The 17,859-nt window shown below is 37.8% G+C and overlaps 4 protein-coding genes across 5 annotated transcripts; 1 reads left to right on the forward strand and 3 right to left on the reverse strand.

Moving 5' to 3' along the window:
• Nucleotides 1-418: 418 nt before the first annotated feature.
• LBD13 (LOB domain-containing protein 13) lies at nucleotides 419-2,461 on the reverse strand. Its single transcript, XM_021423463.1, has 3 exons — nucleotides 2,271-2,461; nucleotides 1,796-2,039; nucleotides 419-1,667 (listed from the first exon to the last, which is right to left on the reverse strand). Exons 1-3 carry the CDS (start codon nucleotides 2,282-2,284, stop codon nucleotides 1,257-1,259), a joined length of 669 nt encoding a protein of 222 aa, XP_021279138.1. The 5' UTR covers nucleotides 2,285-2,461; the 3' UTR covers nucleotides 419-1,256.
• Nucleotides 2,462-6,186: 3,725 nt separating this feature from the next.
• On the reverse strand, nucleotides 6,187-7,210 carry LOC110412832 (uncharacterized). Its single transcript, XM_021423464.1, has one exon. It carries the CDS (start codon nucleotides 7,068-7,070, stop codon nucleotides 6,453-6,455), a length of 618 nt encoding a protein of 205 aa, XP_021279139.1. The 5' UTR covers nucleotides 7,071-7,210; the 3' UTR covers nucleotides 6,187-6,452.
• Nucleotides 7,211-9,211: 2,001 nt separating this feature from the next.
• Nucleotides 9,212-11,854, forward strand: LOC110412828 (SOS3-interacting protein 1). 2 transcript variants are annotated; one of them, XM_021423460.2, is made up of 2 exons: nucleotides 9,212-9,504; nucleotides 9,855-11,854. In XM_021423460.2, exon 2 carries the CDS (start codon nucleotides 10,278-10,280, stop codon nucleotides 11,697-11,699), a length of 1,422 nt encoding a protein of 473 aa, XP_021279135.1. In that variant the 5' UTR covers nucleotides 9,212-9,504; nucleotides 9,855-10,277; the 3' UTR covers nucleotides 11,700-11,854. The 2 variants fall into 2 exon arrangements, with proteins under 2 accessions (XP_021279135.1, XP_089639009.1); XM_089782883.1 differs by lacking the exon at nucleotides 9,212-9,504 and adding an exon at nucleotides 9,537-9,700.
• A 1,121-nt stretch (nucleotides 11,855-12,975) lies between these two features.
• On the reverse strand, nucleotides 12,976-17,734 carry LOC110412829 (Excinuclease ABC, C subunit, N-terminal). Its single transcript, XM_021423461.2, has 4 exons — nucleotides 15,723-17,734; nucleotides 15,022-15,160; nucleotides 14,202-14,335; nucleotides 12,976-14,116 (listed from the first exon to the last, which is right to left on the reverse strand). The coding sequence occupies exons 1-4, from the start codon at nucleotides 15,965-15,967 to the stop codon at nucleotides 13,252-13,254; spliced, it is 1,383 nt and encodes a 460-aa protein (XP_021279136.1). The 5' UTR covers nucleotides 15,968-17,734; the 3' UTR covers nucleotides 12,976-13,251.
• Nucleotides 17,735-17,859: the final 125 nt, after the last annotated feature.

Consider the following 17,859-nt stretch of genomic DNA (forward strand, 5'->3'; position numbering starts at 1 on the left):
GAAGATACTTACTCTTAGCATGTAATAGATGTTAAAAAATATTTATTTTTATTTTATATTTAACACGTAATTAAAATTATTTGTGTAATTTTCATAAATTATTTTATATTTTGACAACTTGTAACATTATTGTTCTATAGATATTATTTTCGTCCTCCTCCATTGCATGTATTAACAATTTGAAGAATGTGGTTGGTTTTTGCATCGCATCTTAATTATACTGTACATGTAAAGAGTATTGTATCTACCACATGCCGTGAATAGAACAACATATAGGCAGAGAAATCCAAAGAGCAAGCCAGAGGAGGATGAACAAGCACGAAGGAAGAACACATGCAAAAACCAGATTCATCCAAGCAATGCATGCATATGTAGTAATACTATTAATTGGTCTTGACAGACTCAAATCTCCAGACTGTTGCACTGCAAAGAAAGGTTAATAACGTAATTTACATTGGGGGTGTGAGGGGCAATGGGGACAGTGAGTTTAATGACAATATTCCGAATTGATTGCAACTTTTCAACTCTCACATGGGGAGAATCGCCATCACAATACTTTTTGTCTCCCCTTGCACGTTCCACAAACAAGTTATTTCAGGCCCTTCGATGGCACAAACAAACATGAGGGAGGTAGCCCTAAGGCTTTGTCAAACTACCAGAGCATATTACCTGCACGTGTGAATGATCAATCTTAGATCTTGAGGGAATCATGGCTAGCGTCGGATAGCGGAAACCGCACACCTCTTGCAGTCACTGTTAGGCTGAAGCCTCCATTTGCGTAGTTGAATTTCTTCCAATGCCAATCAAATTCGTGAATTTCTTTTCCCTTGGTGGATTGTGATGACTTTTGTTGTGATTGGTTTTCATTTGAACGGTGGATTGACATTTTCAGAACATTTGAATTTCAGGAGAGGAAGTAAAGAAATGTAATGTATTTTCTCTCAGCCAAAGGCCTCGTAGATGAATTGAAACCATGAAAGAGGGAGAAATTCAATTATGGGTAGCGAAGACATAACAAAGAATTGCTTTGGTCAAAGTATTTGAAAAGAAATGAAAACTTGAAATCTGATAACAAGTATGATAAGATTTCCCAAGTTTTCATTTCTTTTCCCACATACGGTATCTCGATCAAGGTACGAAAAGGAAAAAAGAAGGTAAAAAATCCCAATACAATATCTCATTAGCTGTCTACTCTATCAATAATCATTTTTATTACTGAACGAAGGAAAAAAATATTCGGATTATGGCTTATAAAATTAATCAAAGTATGGAACATTATCACTGGAAATGGAGCTATAGCCCGCTGCACTAGTTGGCGGTGTATATAGAGAAGACGTGGAAGATGAGGAAGCTGAGGAGACAACAATGGAAGGTGGAGGAGGTGGAGGGATTGGAGGAAGAGGTGATGGTGGAGCAGCAATTGATACCGCCCCAGAAGAAATTAAAGCAGCATGACTAGAAGGGATGATGTTACTAGTACTAGCTTCTCTAAATTTGTATTTGAGTATCTCGGCTCTTACTGCGTTCAGTTCTGCCTGCAAAGTCTGCATTTGTTGCTGTAAAGTTACAATTGCACCCATGCACCCATATACAGGATCTCTCAACCTCAAGTTTGCCTCATAAACCAGACTATTCGCTGCATCGGCTCTTTGGCTCTCTGGCACCTCCTGTGAAGGCAAGAAATCTATATAGAAGGGAATTTCGGAAAAGAGCGGAAAAAACAGTAGGAGAAAATTATCCCAAAAGAAAAAAGGGAAAATCAGTAGCCTGTAGGAGAGATCGTGGGGGGTGTTACCATTAACATCTTGGAGACATTGCTTGCACCAAAAACTTTGTGAACAGCAGCAAATTTCTGGGGTTCATGTGGGGAGAAATAAGGAGAGAAAGGACACTCTTCAGCACACCTTCTCCTCAAGAGTTTACATGCAGCACAAGGCGTGATAGTATTCAAGGCTCCAGGAGGACCTAACAGATGTCTCCTCCCCATTTGAGAAGATGCATCTGTCTTGATCTTCTTTCCCATCTCATCAAATCTCTCCCTGAGAAACAAGACAACAGGGGGTTGAAAAGTTACATCAAGTCTTAATAATCAGATTCTTGATACATAGAGTACTAAGAAGCATCTGGAATCGCTAATCCCCCCACCACCCCTAGCCCCTACCCAAGATAAAAAAAAAAAAAAGAGGGAAAAATTTATCAGGATAGAAACTAAAGATGAGATGATTTTGTTTCTTAATTTAATGTGCTCCTATTTGTGAATGATCTTGTACCTGTCTCTGGACATTCAAGCATGCTAGTCGGTTGTCTGGATCAAAGGAGGTGCGCAGAGGGAGTAGTTGGGAGTCTAGAAGGGAGAGTAAAAGAAGCATGAAAAATGGGGAAAAGAGTGCTTAAAAGGCAAGGTAATCTGGGGAAAGTAGGTCAATGCCTTTTTAAGAGAAACAAACAAAAGGGAAACGAGGGAGAGGGGGAAACAATGTTGAACAGGGAATTATTTTCAAGTTGCTGATATTATATTACTAATAATTAATATATTATCCATGGATTAGGTTAAGACTTAAGCGATAATAATACAAAAATTGGGAGATATAGTTGTGAGTTTTGCATCTATATCTAATTATCTATCTATCTATCTATCTATATATAATATATATATATATATATATGGATGCATTATTTTTCTGAAATATATATGCTGATTCTTATTATTAATATATATATATATATATGTATGTATCTAATAAGCCGTATTTTGATACATGTGGGAGCACACGTTTGATATCTCAATGAAAGAATTTCATCAGGTTTTTGGATCTGAATAAGATATTAATCAACCAACAAGAAGGACACAATATATATATATATATATATGTATAGATATTATACAGGAGCTTAACTAAAATACCAGTAGAAGGTTGTCAATTTGACTAAAGAAGCCTATTTTTCATTAGGATTATGAATATCAATTAAAAGCAAAGCTCAAAGATGCTCCATCTTGACATATGTAATCATGTAGCTGCATTCATCCTTAATTAACAAAAAAAAAAGTTATTTCTGATGGAAATTTTTTTATCGAAATTCAACCAAATAGTAATTTTTCCAATTCCTCCAAACAATCCCAGTTTCTTATCTTTTTTTAGTATATTAGGAATGTTGCAACGCTAGAATCATTTAATAAGTAAACCATTTGGGAGATACAAAACCCACTGATCATTGCCTATATACTTGTTTCCTTCTTGGTGAGATTTCCAGAACCAATTCTTGATTAAAATGTGCCTTGGAAGGGCCCTTACATATAGAATATCTAACCACGACAGTTTTGACTCTTGCAAAAACAGTGGTGTTGATCAGTTGTCACTTGTCACCAGAATGTGATTTTTGCTGCATTGGGAAACAAGTGTATATCTTTATACTATCTCTTTTCGAACTCATAGAATATAAATTCATTCTACAAAACAGTGTATTGTTAATTACCAATGGCTAGCTTTCACAAGAAAGGAAAAAATTCCTGTGGCTTGGGGTATAGTCTCTTACCACCAACCTTCACTCAAGAGAAGCTGATTCTTATCTTTTAATTTATTAATAAAATTGTATGTGAAGGAAATGAAACACGGTTCATAGAACATTCATTCCATTTCATGATAGTTTATTCATAAGCAAGTTTATGGGGTCACATCATGCGGGATATGTCAGTATCCATATATTTGTTTGCTTCCATTTGTGTGTATCATCTAATTTACGTGCAAGCTTAGGAAACAAAAAGACGAAGATCAATCTATTTGAATGCCAATTCTCAAAGCAAAATGCTTTACAAGATTTCCCTTTGAAAATGGATACCATGATGTTATATATATAATCTAACAACAAAGCCCATAGCTCCTCTAAATTCTACTACACATAATTTGCACTTGGAAATTAATATTGGTATGCATTACACTTTGTTCTGTTGATAACGATTATGAATGATGAAAGAAACTTCGCAAAATGAAAGGGGACATGAGGGAAAGAGAGGTATTGTCTTGTCTTAGTGAGAGTTTGGTGTCGATGGTAGGTGAAGAAAAACGAAGGAAACCTAAAAATTATGTCATTTAAAGGAGGAATCTAAATCTAACAGTAAACATATGTAGTAATAAAACTAGCTTAAAATGTAAGGAAATGGAATCATCAGTTCTTGTTTGACCCGTATTTTAAGGCATAAAAGTCGGATTTTTTTTTTATGACAATTTACTATTTTTTTCCCCTTTAACTCAGCATTGGCAAAATTTCACCCTTGGTCTATGCATGTGTTTTAAACCTAAGACTATATGGCTAGCAGAGACTAAGAATCAGGCGACAAGGGTTCAACTTCAAACATCTATTAATTACCAGCAACAAGACATTCGTTTCAAATGGAAAAATATCAAACATCCAATGGATGAATACATGTGACATATGATCTACACCATCCACCTTCCAGCAACCGAATCCCACAACTTAAAAACAAAGGAGCCATCAAGTAGGTCTATAAATGTACTGAACCATTTTTTGTCTTACTCTCTATCTTGTTCTATCACTTTCCTATATTTTCTTCTTTATTTCTTATCATTTATCATCATATTCAATATTTCAAAGATTCTTTCGATTTTTTTTTCGCCAGCTCCGACACTTCTCGTATTACTCATCTATAATAGAAAAAACCCTATTCTCGTTCTACAAGCTATAATACATACAAAAACTTGCTTTATAGAAGTCTGCCAATGCCAATTCCGTTCCATGTCAGATTCCTAATCAATGAAATGCCAAGGATGAAGCTGCATCGACAACTTTCTTTCAAACAAACGAGCCCCTGGGTCGTTTCTCATCAGCATCAGTGTCTAACATCGTACAGACTAAGCCCAGCCCAAGTCAAAATCTAAAAAGTCAAAAGTTGTACCTTTGTTGGACTTTCTCCCCAAGCCTATGTTACCATAGCTGCCGGCCCAGAGAATTGCTTGGGCGGTTGCCGTGCAGCAGTTTGACAGATCAACCTCCAAATCTAGTTTGACTGCATATAATACTGAAAAGCTAAGGGACTAATTAGGAGGCCAAAGGGTGTGATATCGCTAATAACCAATAAATTATTGTCTTATGACATAATTTTTGTTAGAAAAAGAGAGTGATCCTTTGCATTAGAAAAGGTCACCCTCTGGTTTTGCCGTGCAGAGAGTGGTGAGCCAAGTTTATTGCCAACTTGAAGGGTCAGAAATCAGAGACCCCAAGTGCAAAAAAGATACATAAAAATTACAAAGGTTGCTGGGGAAAGTCAAAAGTTGCAACCCTGCAAAATTTTAACCTGCCGACTCATTGAAATATATATGCTACAACTTGGAAGATACATAGAGTCTCCTCTTTTTGAACTTTCTACTACTGAAATTGTTTACCAGGCCATTGCTCCCAGCCCCAGGTCTCATATACCTTTATCAATAAAGAAACCCAATCATAAATTAAAACAACTTTTTTTTTGGTTTGGTTTGTGATGAACCCCAAAATTGTAGCCATATGTGAAGCCAAAGCTGGTCCGAGTATAATGAGCAATGCTGCCCCAGGGGTGGTGGTTGTATCTGATGCCATGTGCGGTTACATGTTGGCTATTCGAAATTCCATTTAATGCTCAATAAAACCACCAGTTCACTAAAATAAAGTGGTATAAATACCATGGAAAGCTTCTATTTATACCTTGTTCACTTTCTCCTGATTTTCACATGCCTGAGGACAAGGGCACAATCAGATCCAGCCAATGCATTCATGCAAAATTAACAAGTGTGGGGGAAAAAAGTTAAAAATATGAACCATCAATTTCCTCTGTATTGATAGAAAAGAGAGAGGCTTGACCTTGTCTAAAGTAGTATAAACAATGCTGACAGTTCAGTGCCATGCCCCATCATCAATGACACAGTCACACAGCCTCGGAATGAATTTCTAAATTGTTCATCCCAGATCTGCTTGAAATTGCCCAAAAATTCACATTGAATAAACTAAACATCACAGAGTTTGATGCAGCTAACAAATGGTTTGGGTTTATTCTGTCCCAAAAACAAACAATAAACCTTTCAATTGTTATTTCTAACCTGCTGTATATTTTGACAAGGTAGTATTCTTTCATGCTTTAAGGAAAAAACTAAAGAAAGAAAACACTCTCAATGCAAGGGTTTTAATATTTATCCGCAAGTCAATGGATTGTTTGCATTATATTTTATCAAAGTAAAACCGACAAACCAGTGTGCTAACCTAATTCCATGCAGAAGGAGAAAAAGATGTAGAACACAATTGTAAAGCTTAGCATTACAAACTTTCCAACCACTAATTCAGTAGCTTCTTTTGGGAAATAACAAAAACGACTTGATCATACAATTAATTTTCTGTAGCATTGCGAGTTACACCATACACGAGAACCAAAAGCTCCACAGGAAAAAGATAGGACGCACCACCATGGCTTATTGATCTCTAAGCGATACCTTGAGCATAGATGAAAAAATGCCTCGAGACCTGGTACTTGCTCCACGACCAAAGCATGGAGTTGAAACAGAGGATTGGTATTCATGTTCTTCCTCGTCATCAGCCCTTGAATCACAGAATAGTCTCGCTCTTGATAACTCATTTCGTGAGTACAAATTCGATGCCGTCATTGGAGATGATGGCACAGAATATGGTCTTGGCCACGGTGATGATGAACACGATGACGAAGCTGATGATGTTGAAGAAGAAGCAGGAGAGAGTCGCACACGAGTTTTCCTCCTGGAACGCTTAGGGAAGATGGTATCGAGGAGGTTAGGCTTTGATTGGTTTTTTTTGACGGGTCGTTTTGGGGTGGAATAAAAGTAGGAAGGAGGGGGTGTTAGAGGAGGGAGACTGGGGATTTCACTGGACTTAACTTTAGGAGTGCCAGGTTCAGACTCCCAGCTGAAAGGAACTGCGACAGATGCTCCTCCATGATAATCTTCGAAGGAGAGGTTAATCATGGAGATCTCTCTGCTTGAACCTCTGGTGAAGAAATTGCCATGCTGCTTGATCCGGAGGGACTTCTGGGACAGATACAAGCTGCTTGCTTGCATTTTTGCTTCCAACGATCCCACCTCGGACTTGACTTGAGTGACTTTGGATGTGTATAGATGAAAAGCAGAGCTATGGCTACGGACGGACCTGCTCAAGGGTTTATGGTTTTAAGACCTCCCAATTGATGATCAGTTCTACATGTGAATGTCAGGCATGTGAGAAATGACTCAGATTACTCCCCTTAATACTAGGTAGTTTTCAGTGACATCTTTTTTGGTGTACCCCAAAACAGGATGACCAATCAAGCATCTCATGATCTCAACCCAAACAAATTTGGTTGTTAAAAATTGTCACACTAAAACTAAGTAGGTTAAAACAAACTGCCCATTATTGTTGACTAAAAGGTAAATAAATAATATGGGTCACTCTCACTCATGTGGGATGCAAAGGCTTGCATCCAGATCCTACATCCACTTTAATTGCCACGCTGATGGATGCATCATGCTGTTCCCTTGAATAGATGTAGAATTTTTCCATATGCTCTCCACCTTTCCCCCCTTCATTGGTATTTTGGCCTTCTTACTATGGAAAAAGAAAAAACAGGCAGCTGCATTTGCCACCATTCTGCTTTTTGGTAGTGTTTTTCCATTTCCTTCATTGCTTTGGTCAAGTGATTTAACCTTGTAAGTTTGGAGATACGCATACTGAGCAAGTTCTCAGCCACTGTTTCCACTACAATATGGTTCCTAGTGTTTCTCCTTCAAGTCTTTAATATGTGATGTGTACTTATTCGAATTATACTGAGTGGAAGAAGCAGAACACACAATGACACTAAAATTTCAGGGGTTAGTTTACTAGTTTTAACAAAAAGGAAGAAATCAAGTAGTAGTTCTTCCATTTATCTTGTATTGAATGATAAGCATGTGCCATACCAGCACAGAAAGCTCCAAAAAGCATGGCATTGAAATTCGCCATTAAGAACTGCTAAGCAAGGGAAGGACTATGCAGTGCAAGTCTAGTGGTAGACCGGTAGTTACAGTAATACTCTAGAACATATTATCATCATCACACACCAAACTCAACATAATGATTCATCTGAAGCCCTTACTAACTGCCTAATGATTGATCTTCTTTTATGTGCTCTGAAACACTGATGCCAATCACTGTCCGAAAGTTTTAAGAGGAGCCCTACATCAGTGAAATTTAGCTGGCAAACTAAAGACGGGGTTAACGTGTCGTTGGAATCTTGTCATTTGAGCTTAACCATTTACATTGGCTAAGAAGGTGTTTTTGATCCTTAAACCTAGCCTGGAAATTCTCACTCAAATAAACCTTGTTACTCATGATCAGTACCATTAATCTCAGCACAAGTTGCCCTTAATTTATTTGATCATTTAGCTAACTAATCCTGATTACCTTCAAATTAACTCAGTTCAACTTTTGCTGAACAAATGGAAACTGTGCTCCATCAAAGTCATCAAGATAAGCTACTCCACTAATTAATTCCATCCACCTCCAGCGAAGGTGTAATCTACATGAATTTGATAGTAGTCATATCCAAATCATCTCAGCAGCATGATGCGGTTATCAGATCCTTGTCAACTTTCCTTGTACCCCATTCCTACACAGAACTCTGTTCATAGGCTTGTCGGGAACAGCAAGAAGGAAACAACATCTAGCTCTCACATCAGCAGCAATTTGTTGATATATAGCTTCAGGAAACTTCATGTTGCTGGAACTCATGTCACTCTTCAATACGGTTCTGAATCTTACCTTCTCTCGACAAGTATATAATACCCCAATTATCTCAAAAAAAAAAAAAAAGAAAAAGAAGTCGCAATCTGTGGTGACATAAGTTGTTTTTTTAAGCATATCTCCACATTTAGTGGCTTCAATCTCTTGAGCTTTCTTATTCATTAATTTCTTGATGCAAGTTGAATTTGTCTAAATTTCAGTCTTATGTAGTACTTGGTATTTGCTTGTTACATACCCAAAAATTAATTAAGACAGAAAAAGAAAGGTAGTCGGGCTGGACTTGGTTATCATGTTCATGGATATCTATTTTGTGGACTTCAAACATGAAAGCGAAAGAACGAAAACCGCATCAATCCCACATTGACAAATGGCAATGCCAAATGGCCCAAATCCAAAGACTTGAGCTTGAGAAACAAGACAAGTCAACAAAAGTATCAGTTGGCGCCCACATGTTTGAGACGGTCTATGTCTCCCGGTTATCGTTTCGTGTGGTCAGAAGATTGGGTCTGTTTGGTTACAACAGAGGGGATCTCATAATTCTTAGTTTGATCCTGCTCGCACGAGAGCTTCACGCCTTCTCTTGATTATGTTTTTCTCAATAGCAAAAAAGTTGTTGATTACTTAACTTATTAGCCAAAGCTCTGATCTTTATTTTCGATCTTTCGTCGAAAAAGCTTCCAGATAAGAATCTCAAAGTTTGAGATCAGTTTTTGTATGCCTACACCCAGAAAAGAAAAGGTATTGCTTTCTTTGATTTATTGTTTGGATTGATGAGTAATTCACTGCGGAATTTTCTCTTATTTGATTCTCATTAATACTCTTTCATTTTATGCTTTGATGGTGGGATAATGGTTTGGCTGCTTATTTCATTCAATCTTCAACGAAAGATCTTCCCTTTTTGGTTAAAATTTCTCCCTTTTCTTTATTTTGCACAGTGAGTGTAGGATATCTATATATGCTTGTATTTGACATGAACTGAATTTCATTTGTGGGCGATCGCTGGAAAGGATGAGTTTTTTTTTTTTCTGCCATTGTTTACTTCTTCTGTATTTGAAGTATAAGCTATTGAGAATGTTTTTTCTTTGCAGGTTTCAGTTTGGAATTGTGACAACTGTTTGCGAAATTTTGATTGAGGGTCCTTCAGTTGTCCTTTAATACATACTTTTAGCATTCTGAAGTTAGTTTTCAAAAAGATAAAAAGCCTGGGAATGCTGAAAGATGTGCCTCATCGTTCAAAACTCTATCTTTGAAGTTCATGAGCTTACAGCTTTTCGAGGCCTGACCTTTCTCGTCTTTGATGAGGTAGGAGCTATTGATCATGGTTCACTAACTCTCCATGCACAGAAGCAGGATAGGCCTGTAAGTTTTTCTAGAGTGCCCTATCTGGTAATGCATGATCTTTGTGGAGACGGTTGAGCTCATTCTATTACCAATATCTCCTGCTCTGTAAATTACATAACTTGTGCTTGCGGGGGTTAGTTGATAGCTCTTTATATTAGGTTTAGCTTGGAATGGAAAATAAACCGAGTGTGTTGACACAAAGATATGAAATTGGGAGGTTACTAGGCCAAGGTACCTTTGCAAAGGTTTACTATGCAAGGAGCATCGGAACCAACCAGAGTGTGGCCATCAAAGTGATAGACAAAGAAAAGATCCTGAGGGGTGGGTTGATTAATCAGATCAAGCGAGAGATTTCTGTGATGAGAATTGCTAGGCACCCTAATATTGTGCAGCTTTATGAGGTAATGGCCACCAAAACTAAGATTTACTTTGTTATGGAATATTGCAAAGGTGGAGAGCTCTTTAACAAGGTTTCCAAGGGAAGACTAAAAGAGAATGTTGCAAGAAAGTATTTTATACAGCTGATCAATGCGGTTGATTTTTGCCACAGTCGGGGTGTTTATCACCGGGATATAAAGCCAGAGAACCTATTATTGGATGACAATGAGAATCTAAAGGTCTCTGACTTTGGGTTAAGTGCCCTAGCAGAATGCAAGCACCAAGATGGCCTGCTTCACACTACTTGCGGTACCCCTGCATATGTTGCTCCTGAAGTGATCAACAGAAAAGGTTATGATGGAGCAGCAGCTGATATTTGGTCTTGTGGTGTGGTTTTATATGTCTTATTGGCTGGTTATCTACCATTTCACGATTCAAATTTGATGGAGATGTACAGAAAAATTGGCAGAGCAGAGTTTAGATATCCTAGCTGGTTCCCTCCAGAAGCACGCAGGCTGGTGTCTAAGATGTTGGATCCGAACCCCAGTACTAGGATTTCAATGTCTAAGATTAGGGGAAGTTCTTGGTTTAAGAAAGGATTGAATGCCGAACAAAAAAAACCTGAAACTGAAAACGAGCAAGTTTCTGTGGATGTGGGTGCCTCTGGTCCTTGTGAGACTACCAATGTTGATGCTGAGACTAAACAAGAATCAGTTCAACCTCCAAACATAAATGCTTTTGATATCATCTCCCTTTCTGCTGGGTTTGATCTGTCAGGATTTTTTGAGGGAGTGTCTCCAAAGAGAGAAACAAGATTTACATCTAGACAACCTGCCTCAGTCATCATCTCCAAGCTGGAAGAAGCTGCTAGACGTTTGAGATTAAAGGTGAAAAAGAAGGATGCAGGTCTGTTGAAAATGGAAGGGCTAAAGGAGGGTAGGAAGGGGATCTTGTCCATTGATGCGGAGATCTTTCAAGTGACTCCAACTTTTCATTTGGTGGAAATTAAGAAATCTAATGGAGATACATTGGAATATCAGAAGATATTGAAGGAAGATATGAGGCCTGCTCTCCAAGATATTGTTTGGGTTTGGCAGGGTGATCAACAACAGCCGTTGCAACAGCAGGAGCTAGAACAAGAGGAACAGCAGCAGCTTCAACAACAGAATGATTCTAGCACTTGCTCCGGCAGCAGCTTGGACAAACGTTCTTAAATTGCCAATTTATCATGATTTCGTATGTTTGTACATTGCCATACTACACTTGTTTATAGATTCAGTTTTGTTCTTCCTGTGAGTGTATTACACCGGTTTCAGTAAAATTACTGCTTTTTTAGCAAACGCAACTGATGGCTGACTACCATTTTACATCGCACTATTTGTACAACATCTCTCTGCTTCAATCTCTGTTTAGCATTTCTAAAATTTGCGTTAGTAGATCAATGAATTGCGAGTACTGCTGTCAGCACTTGATGATCTTGAGTGCGATGCAATCCGTGTTCATATTCTTGTATAAATATCCAATCGAAATGCTAAGTCACCTGAGTTTTCAATTAGTTGGTTTCTAGAACTTGGATTAAGAATTGCAGGGTCAAGCCACCAAGGAAGAATGGCAAAGGGAACTCATCATGTTGTTCCAAAATCAGAATCATAATCTTCTGCAGCGGATTTATAATTATAAACAGAACTTGCATGAAACAAAGTTCTCACCGTCAGTCTTAACTGACCGTAACTCACATCTGGCACCTGTTTCGTCTCCATTTACTGCAAAGAAAGCATGCAGAGAAACAGAAGGCTGAATGTCCATAACTTATGTTTTGAAAATTAAATTATATTACTGTGTTCCAAGTAACATCGCCCTCAAGCGTCATGGTCACTCTGTTTTATCTGGAATAGCTCTGTTATTTTGGTCGCATAGCTGCTGTTATGAAATGTTATAATTCTGCTTCATTCTTGATTGATGGTGGGAAACTGGAATTGAGATATTTAGGGTGTCTGGTTGAAGTGATAGTGACATTAGTGGATGATCCAAGGGCCACGCGGAGCGCACCTACCTGCCTTTTAAAAGATCCTTGGGGCTTGATGGAATCTGATTATTAGGGTGTGTTTTGATTCATGTTGTCAAGTCCAAAAAGGCAACAGAGTCGTATGGTAATCATGTGATTGATAGCCACAAACCATGTCATGCGGCTAATTGTGTCACCAGATGTCTTCCCTTGATTAATTGCCTTGCTTGTGGAACATTCAGATTCACCGTTGAAGCATCCACAAACGTGCACTAAGATATTAAGATAAGGGTTTAGGTGGCATTTCTAAATTTTTAATTAGGTATTTATAGAATTCAGATATCCCATTAATTAATAAGTTAAGGTCAAGGTAAAGTACTTTAAAAATAATGAGTACCTATCAATTAGAGATGACCCAAAGCAACATATGCAATAAACAAAATCAACTGTAAGTACCTTACAACCAACATTGTCAATCTAGAAAATTCAAAATGAAAATTCAAATGAACTTTTTATTTCAGAGGTAAGTTCACTCCTAACATACAATGATGTGATTCCCTCATCATCAGATAACCGAGGATTGTAGTATTTGTTGAAAACAGCAACTACTTAACATTCAAGCAGGGATTTATAATGGAATTGAAATAAGTTCCCTGTTCAGGCCTTCCTTATTATTATGGATTAAAAGAATTGTTAGTGTCCTTCCTTAACCCTTCTCTTATTCATCATTAGTACGCTCAACACTCTACACTCAGCAAAGCTTAAGTGAGATCTATGATCTCAGGAGAAAACATAGAAATTCTTCTCTTTTTGCTGTCTGATCTGGCTCTACAGGCAGGAGGCGGGGTTAATAAATCTATAACCTCGACTTCATGAGCAACAGTAGAACTAGGGAGTTGATCTTCCATAACAGCAACGTCAGTTGTCAACGGTTTCTCCCTTGGCTGTTGATCTTCATTGGCTGCCACTACAGCTGTAAATTGCTTCCGACTTGGACATTCCTTCTCAATAATACTTGTATTGGCACCTTCAGCTGTCTCACCATCGGAAAGGCTGGTAACAAATGAGGGAGACGTTCGTACTGATGAATAATCACAATCAAATGGCTGTGTGTGATATATTCCAAAAGTGGATGAGTCCCCTGGTTTTTCATATCCTTCATAAGTAGTAGTCAACGGTTTCTCTCTTACCCACGGTTGTGGATCTACCATGGGGAGGCCAGTAGCTATTGAGGAAGTTTTTCTTGTAGGAGAATCAATGAAAACATGTGGCTGTATATTATGTACTCCAAGAGTGGATGAGTCCACTGGTTTTCTTGTTCCATATTCTTCAATGTCTTCAAATTCTTCATGAGAAGCCTCATGAATGCTGCTAAGAAAATTATCTGCTGAAGCAGTAACCACTTCATCTGGATATGTTTCCCAAACAGTTTCACAAGTATCATTGACTTCATCATATTCATCTAAGTTATCACAATCATCTTTGTATTCAAACCCATCTTTTTCAGTATAGCAGGGAAGCTCATCCATTGAGCAAACTTGAACTTTCATCTGCTCTGGCAAGCTTGGGCAACAAGCAGAATCCTTTCTGTATTTGGTTGAGAAATAGTTTACCGTGATGTTCAAGCTGATCAAAGAACAGCATCACACATTGGTCAACTGATCATGAAATTAAGCAAAAAGTATTACTTGGATATAAAGCAAACATATACCTCTGCCAGGCAGGGAGGGTGAGCATCGTATATGCAAGCTTGATCTTATTGGCAACTCCAGATAAGGATTTAAAAGTTGCAGCTGCTTCCCTCACAGCCACTGATTCTAGAGGGTGCTGCCAGGCCCACTCAAACTGCAGGCATCAACCCATTACAAAAATTTTATATGTTAGAATCAAACCATGGAGCAGAGAGGTTACTGGATAGTATTATCTATAATAAAATCTGGAAGGTCTGAAAATTTCAAAATTTAGGAGCATTGTTCACCACTCAACAATGTGTCTGAGGTAAGATGAACTTCTTAAAAAGTGTCAAAAAGCTGCCTTTTCTGAATTAAAAGGAAAATACCAGAACTTTCTCTCTCATTGCCTTATGGCTCAGCACTGAAAAACCCAAAAGAAAAAAAGGCAACCAAATTTCATAATAAACTAGACAAAAACCCAAAAGGAAAAAAAGCCTAAAAGTTTCCTGCCATGGCCAGAGTTCATTGAGAGTGAGAAGATATTCTGAAGCAGACACTGGAATATGATTTTCAAATACCATAAAAATCAAAGATGATCCCAAAGCTTGAAACAGCAAGGCAGACTGTAGCTGTTAACCCCAAACAGAATTCCTTGTTACAACAAGCAAGTTGGAATTTTGAATCCATTTACCCAAAGAAAATCAACAAGGGTTAAATGATACAACTTGTGAGATAGACCATTCATATGGTATTTCAATCATACCCTGGCAATTTTCGAACAAGGTCAAAAAATTACTTCAACAAATCAAAGCACAACCATGGTCAAGACAGTATAAACAATTAAAAAACATATATTACCTGAAGAGCAGAAACATTAGTTGGAAAGCCATAAATGCATATAACCATCTCCCAGGGGCGTTTGCTCTTGGTCCTCCAAGCACCACTTCCTATTTCACCATTATGCTGCCTTATTCGACGCCTTGGGTTCACGGTAAATCTGCAAGTGTTCAACACTGCCATTAGATAAATTGTTGAAACTTTTGCTATCTCGAATTTTTACCTAGGGGACCTCAATTCAAAAGAAGAGCAACTTGCATGCCAGTATTATTTCAACGATTCATTAAACCAGATAGAAATAGCATTTATATATGTATACTAAGTATTAATGAACGAAATATGAACTATAAACAAAAAGAAAAGCTGAACACAAACAAATTGAGGGAAAATAAGGGTAAAATTTTATCCCAAATTTGAATTTACAGATCAGGACCAAGGAAGAATCGAGTTAAAACTGAACGAACTCTGGAAAGAATCAACTGATGTGAAAATGAATCAAATCAAAGCCTTTTACATGCTATGTATAATTCAATACACCGGACAAGTACAAAATCATAAAAGCTGAACCTGAGAGCAACAAACAACTAGAAAAGATCAAATCTTTCATACTGAAACACAAGAGGCAAAATCACCGATTAACGTTGAGACAAGAAAGAAACACACAATGAAGGGAGGCAATCAGCCAGAAGATTAAAAATAGGAAAAGAAGAGTAGAAACTGACCCGATATAAATGTGGCCTTTATGGCGAGGGGAGAGAGAGGTTAAAAGATAGCAAGCGAAGAACCCTTTTCCTTGTTTGCCCTTATCATCATCTCCAGACTCTCTAATTTCCTCTGCTTTTCCTCCTTGAAGATCTCTTGACTTCCGCCGCTGCCTGTAATAGTTGATGAGGGTTTCGGAGTCTGCTGCTTTCCGCTTTCTGTCTCTCGCTCCCTCACCATTTGGGGCTGTTTTCCCCTTCCTCATCTCTCCCGGACCCGCAGTCTCACAGTCCCACGGACAATGGATTCGACTCGACCGTTGAAGGTTGGCCCTTTAAAACTAAGAGGAGTACTTTCTTCTTTTTCTTTTCTCTCGCAGAATAAAAAAATGCCCTCTTTTTATAGTTCTAGGAAATATATTGCTAGTATATACAAGATCTTTCATTTGAATCATAAATTTTCCATTAAAGAAAGTTTGATTTAAAATTTAAAAATATATCTCTTCAAATCATTTATTACTTTATACCTCAAAATGTAAAAGTTTAAAATTTTATTATTGTATAAGATACTAATAATTTAATTCCAAGGTTCAGTTTCTCTTAGTTAAAACTTGAACAGTTTTGGACAAATTGGTCCCACTAATGGACTGCATCATGGAATTTAGTCCAATGATAAGCAAATGGTTACGATTCCCGGGCTTAGCCGAGGAATAGGAAAGGAGATTTTTTTAAGCAAAGAAAGGCAATAGAGAGTAGAAATCTATGAAAAGCAGCTGCTTCATGACTCGGTTATCCCAGCCCATTACAAATAACATGACGAATGACTGAGTTTGTCATCCTCCAAACCTGTATCTTGTCTTCGATCCCCATTGTCACAACAGCCAAACGAGTTGAACGTATATCAGCATGAATCCACAAAAGCAGAGTAGATTTTCCTCAGCTATAATCATCTAGTTTATGCATGCGACATTCTTGTTTTGCAAAGGTACCATCTGATATGAGAGACGAGGCTATGTTCATAAGCATTACAGAAAGATATTTCATAGTTGTAGTTTCTATCATGTTTCATTTCATTGCGTCATCTGCCATTACCTTCATATACTCTCCTTAAATAAGCTGATAAGCCCATAAAGACGAGGTATTAAAGACAAAGTATTAATGAATCGACTGCCTGAATATTCATGATTCATACCAACTTTATTGAACTCAGAGAATCCAGTTCCATTGTTGAAGTAGCTGAAACATCATGGATGATTCAAGAGCATCCGTTCACTCTGTATGGAGCACACAGTTCATAGAAAGCTTCTGTTATTAGCATCTTAGTGAAACAATTGAGAATGTTAAGTTTTGTGAGAACAGAAGGGAGGAGAAAGAAAAGAAAGGAGGGGGGCAGTTTACGGAATGCATAGACTGCTGGGGGAGACTATGAAAGAGCATATGACAACCATTCGAAGAAACAAGTACAGTAATGCAATATCCTGAGTAAGATCCTTGATCAAGAGGAAAACTAGTTCGTAACATACACACCAACTATCTAGGATGTTTGCATTGTACACTTGTTAACTATAAACAGGAAGACAGAAGAAACCAATGCATAGCTAAAAACATGGTCTAAATGACAAATTGCAAGTCAGAAACATCCTAAACCCAATATATGTACAGACAACCCAGAAACAACAACAAGAAGATCCTTAATCACAGTAAACATTTCAAGTTTCCATGAAGCAGCAAGTGATGGATTTGGCTACATTTCCACAAACAACAGTTGCATACAGGTAGCATGAATTGCTTCATATAAATAACTTGCCAATCCTACTGCTTCAATAAAAGCTTACAAGCTTGAAGAGACCAGTAAATCAACCTGCGAAGTTCTGACCGCTCTTGTAACACATTAAGATAATTACACAGTTATGATCCCATTGAATGGTGTCCTAGGAAGCTGGATCCAAGAACACAGTCATAAGCTTTCACATTTTTTCTAAAAATGGTTAGTCGGTCGCTTATCTAGACATCAAAATCCTCTGGATTTATCAGCTTAACACCAAAATCTTTGTAACCGGAGCAGATAGGCAAGGAAATGAAAAAAGTTTGACAATTGACAGCGACAGGAAGACTAGGATATAATCAGAAACCCATTTGAATCGATAAAGTAGTATTA

This window comes from Theobroma umbraticum, unplaced genomic scaffold (assembly GCF_002168275.2).
Source record: "Theobroma umbraticum cultivar Fairchild unplaced genomic scaffold, ASM216827v3 scaffold_95.0, whole genome shotgun sequence".
NCBI classification, from domain to species: domain Eukaryota; kingdom Viridiplantae; phylum Streptophyta; class Magnoliopsida; order Malvales; family Malvaceae; genus Theobroma; species Theobroma umbraticum.

Bases quoted from the DNA above. Each gene is read 5' to 3' on its own strand.
- LBD13 (XM_021423463.1), bottom strand. The intron at 1,668-1,795 runs GTAACACCCCCC...TTGCCTTCACAG, and splicing joins ATGTCTCCAAGATGTTAATG to GAGGTGCCAGAGAGCCAAAG.
- LOC110412832 (XM_021423464.1), bottom strand. From the start codon at position 7,070: ATGCAAGCAAGCAGCTTGTATCTGTCCCAGAAGTCCCTCCGGATCAAG.
- LOC110412828 (XM_021423460.2), top strand. From the start codon at position 10,278: ATGGAAAATAAACCGAGTGTGTTGACACAAAGATATGAAATTGGGAGG.
- LOC110412829 (XM_021423461.2), bottom strand. From the start codon at position 15,967: ATGAGGAAGGGGAAAACAGCCCCAAATGGTGAGGGAGCGAGAGACAGA. The intron at 15,161-15,722 runs GTCAGTTTCTAC...GAACACTTGCAG, and splicing joins AAAGGCCACATTTATATCGG to ATTTACCGTGAACCCAAGGC. The intron at 14,336-15,021 runs GTAATATATGTT...TGATGCCTGCAG, and splicing joins CTAATGTTTCTGCTCTTCAG to TTTGAGTGGGCCTGGCAGCA.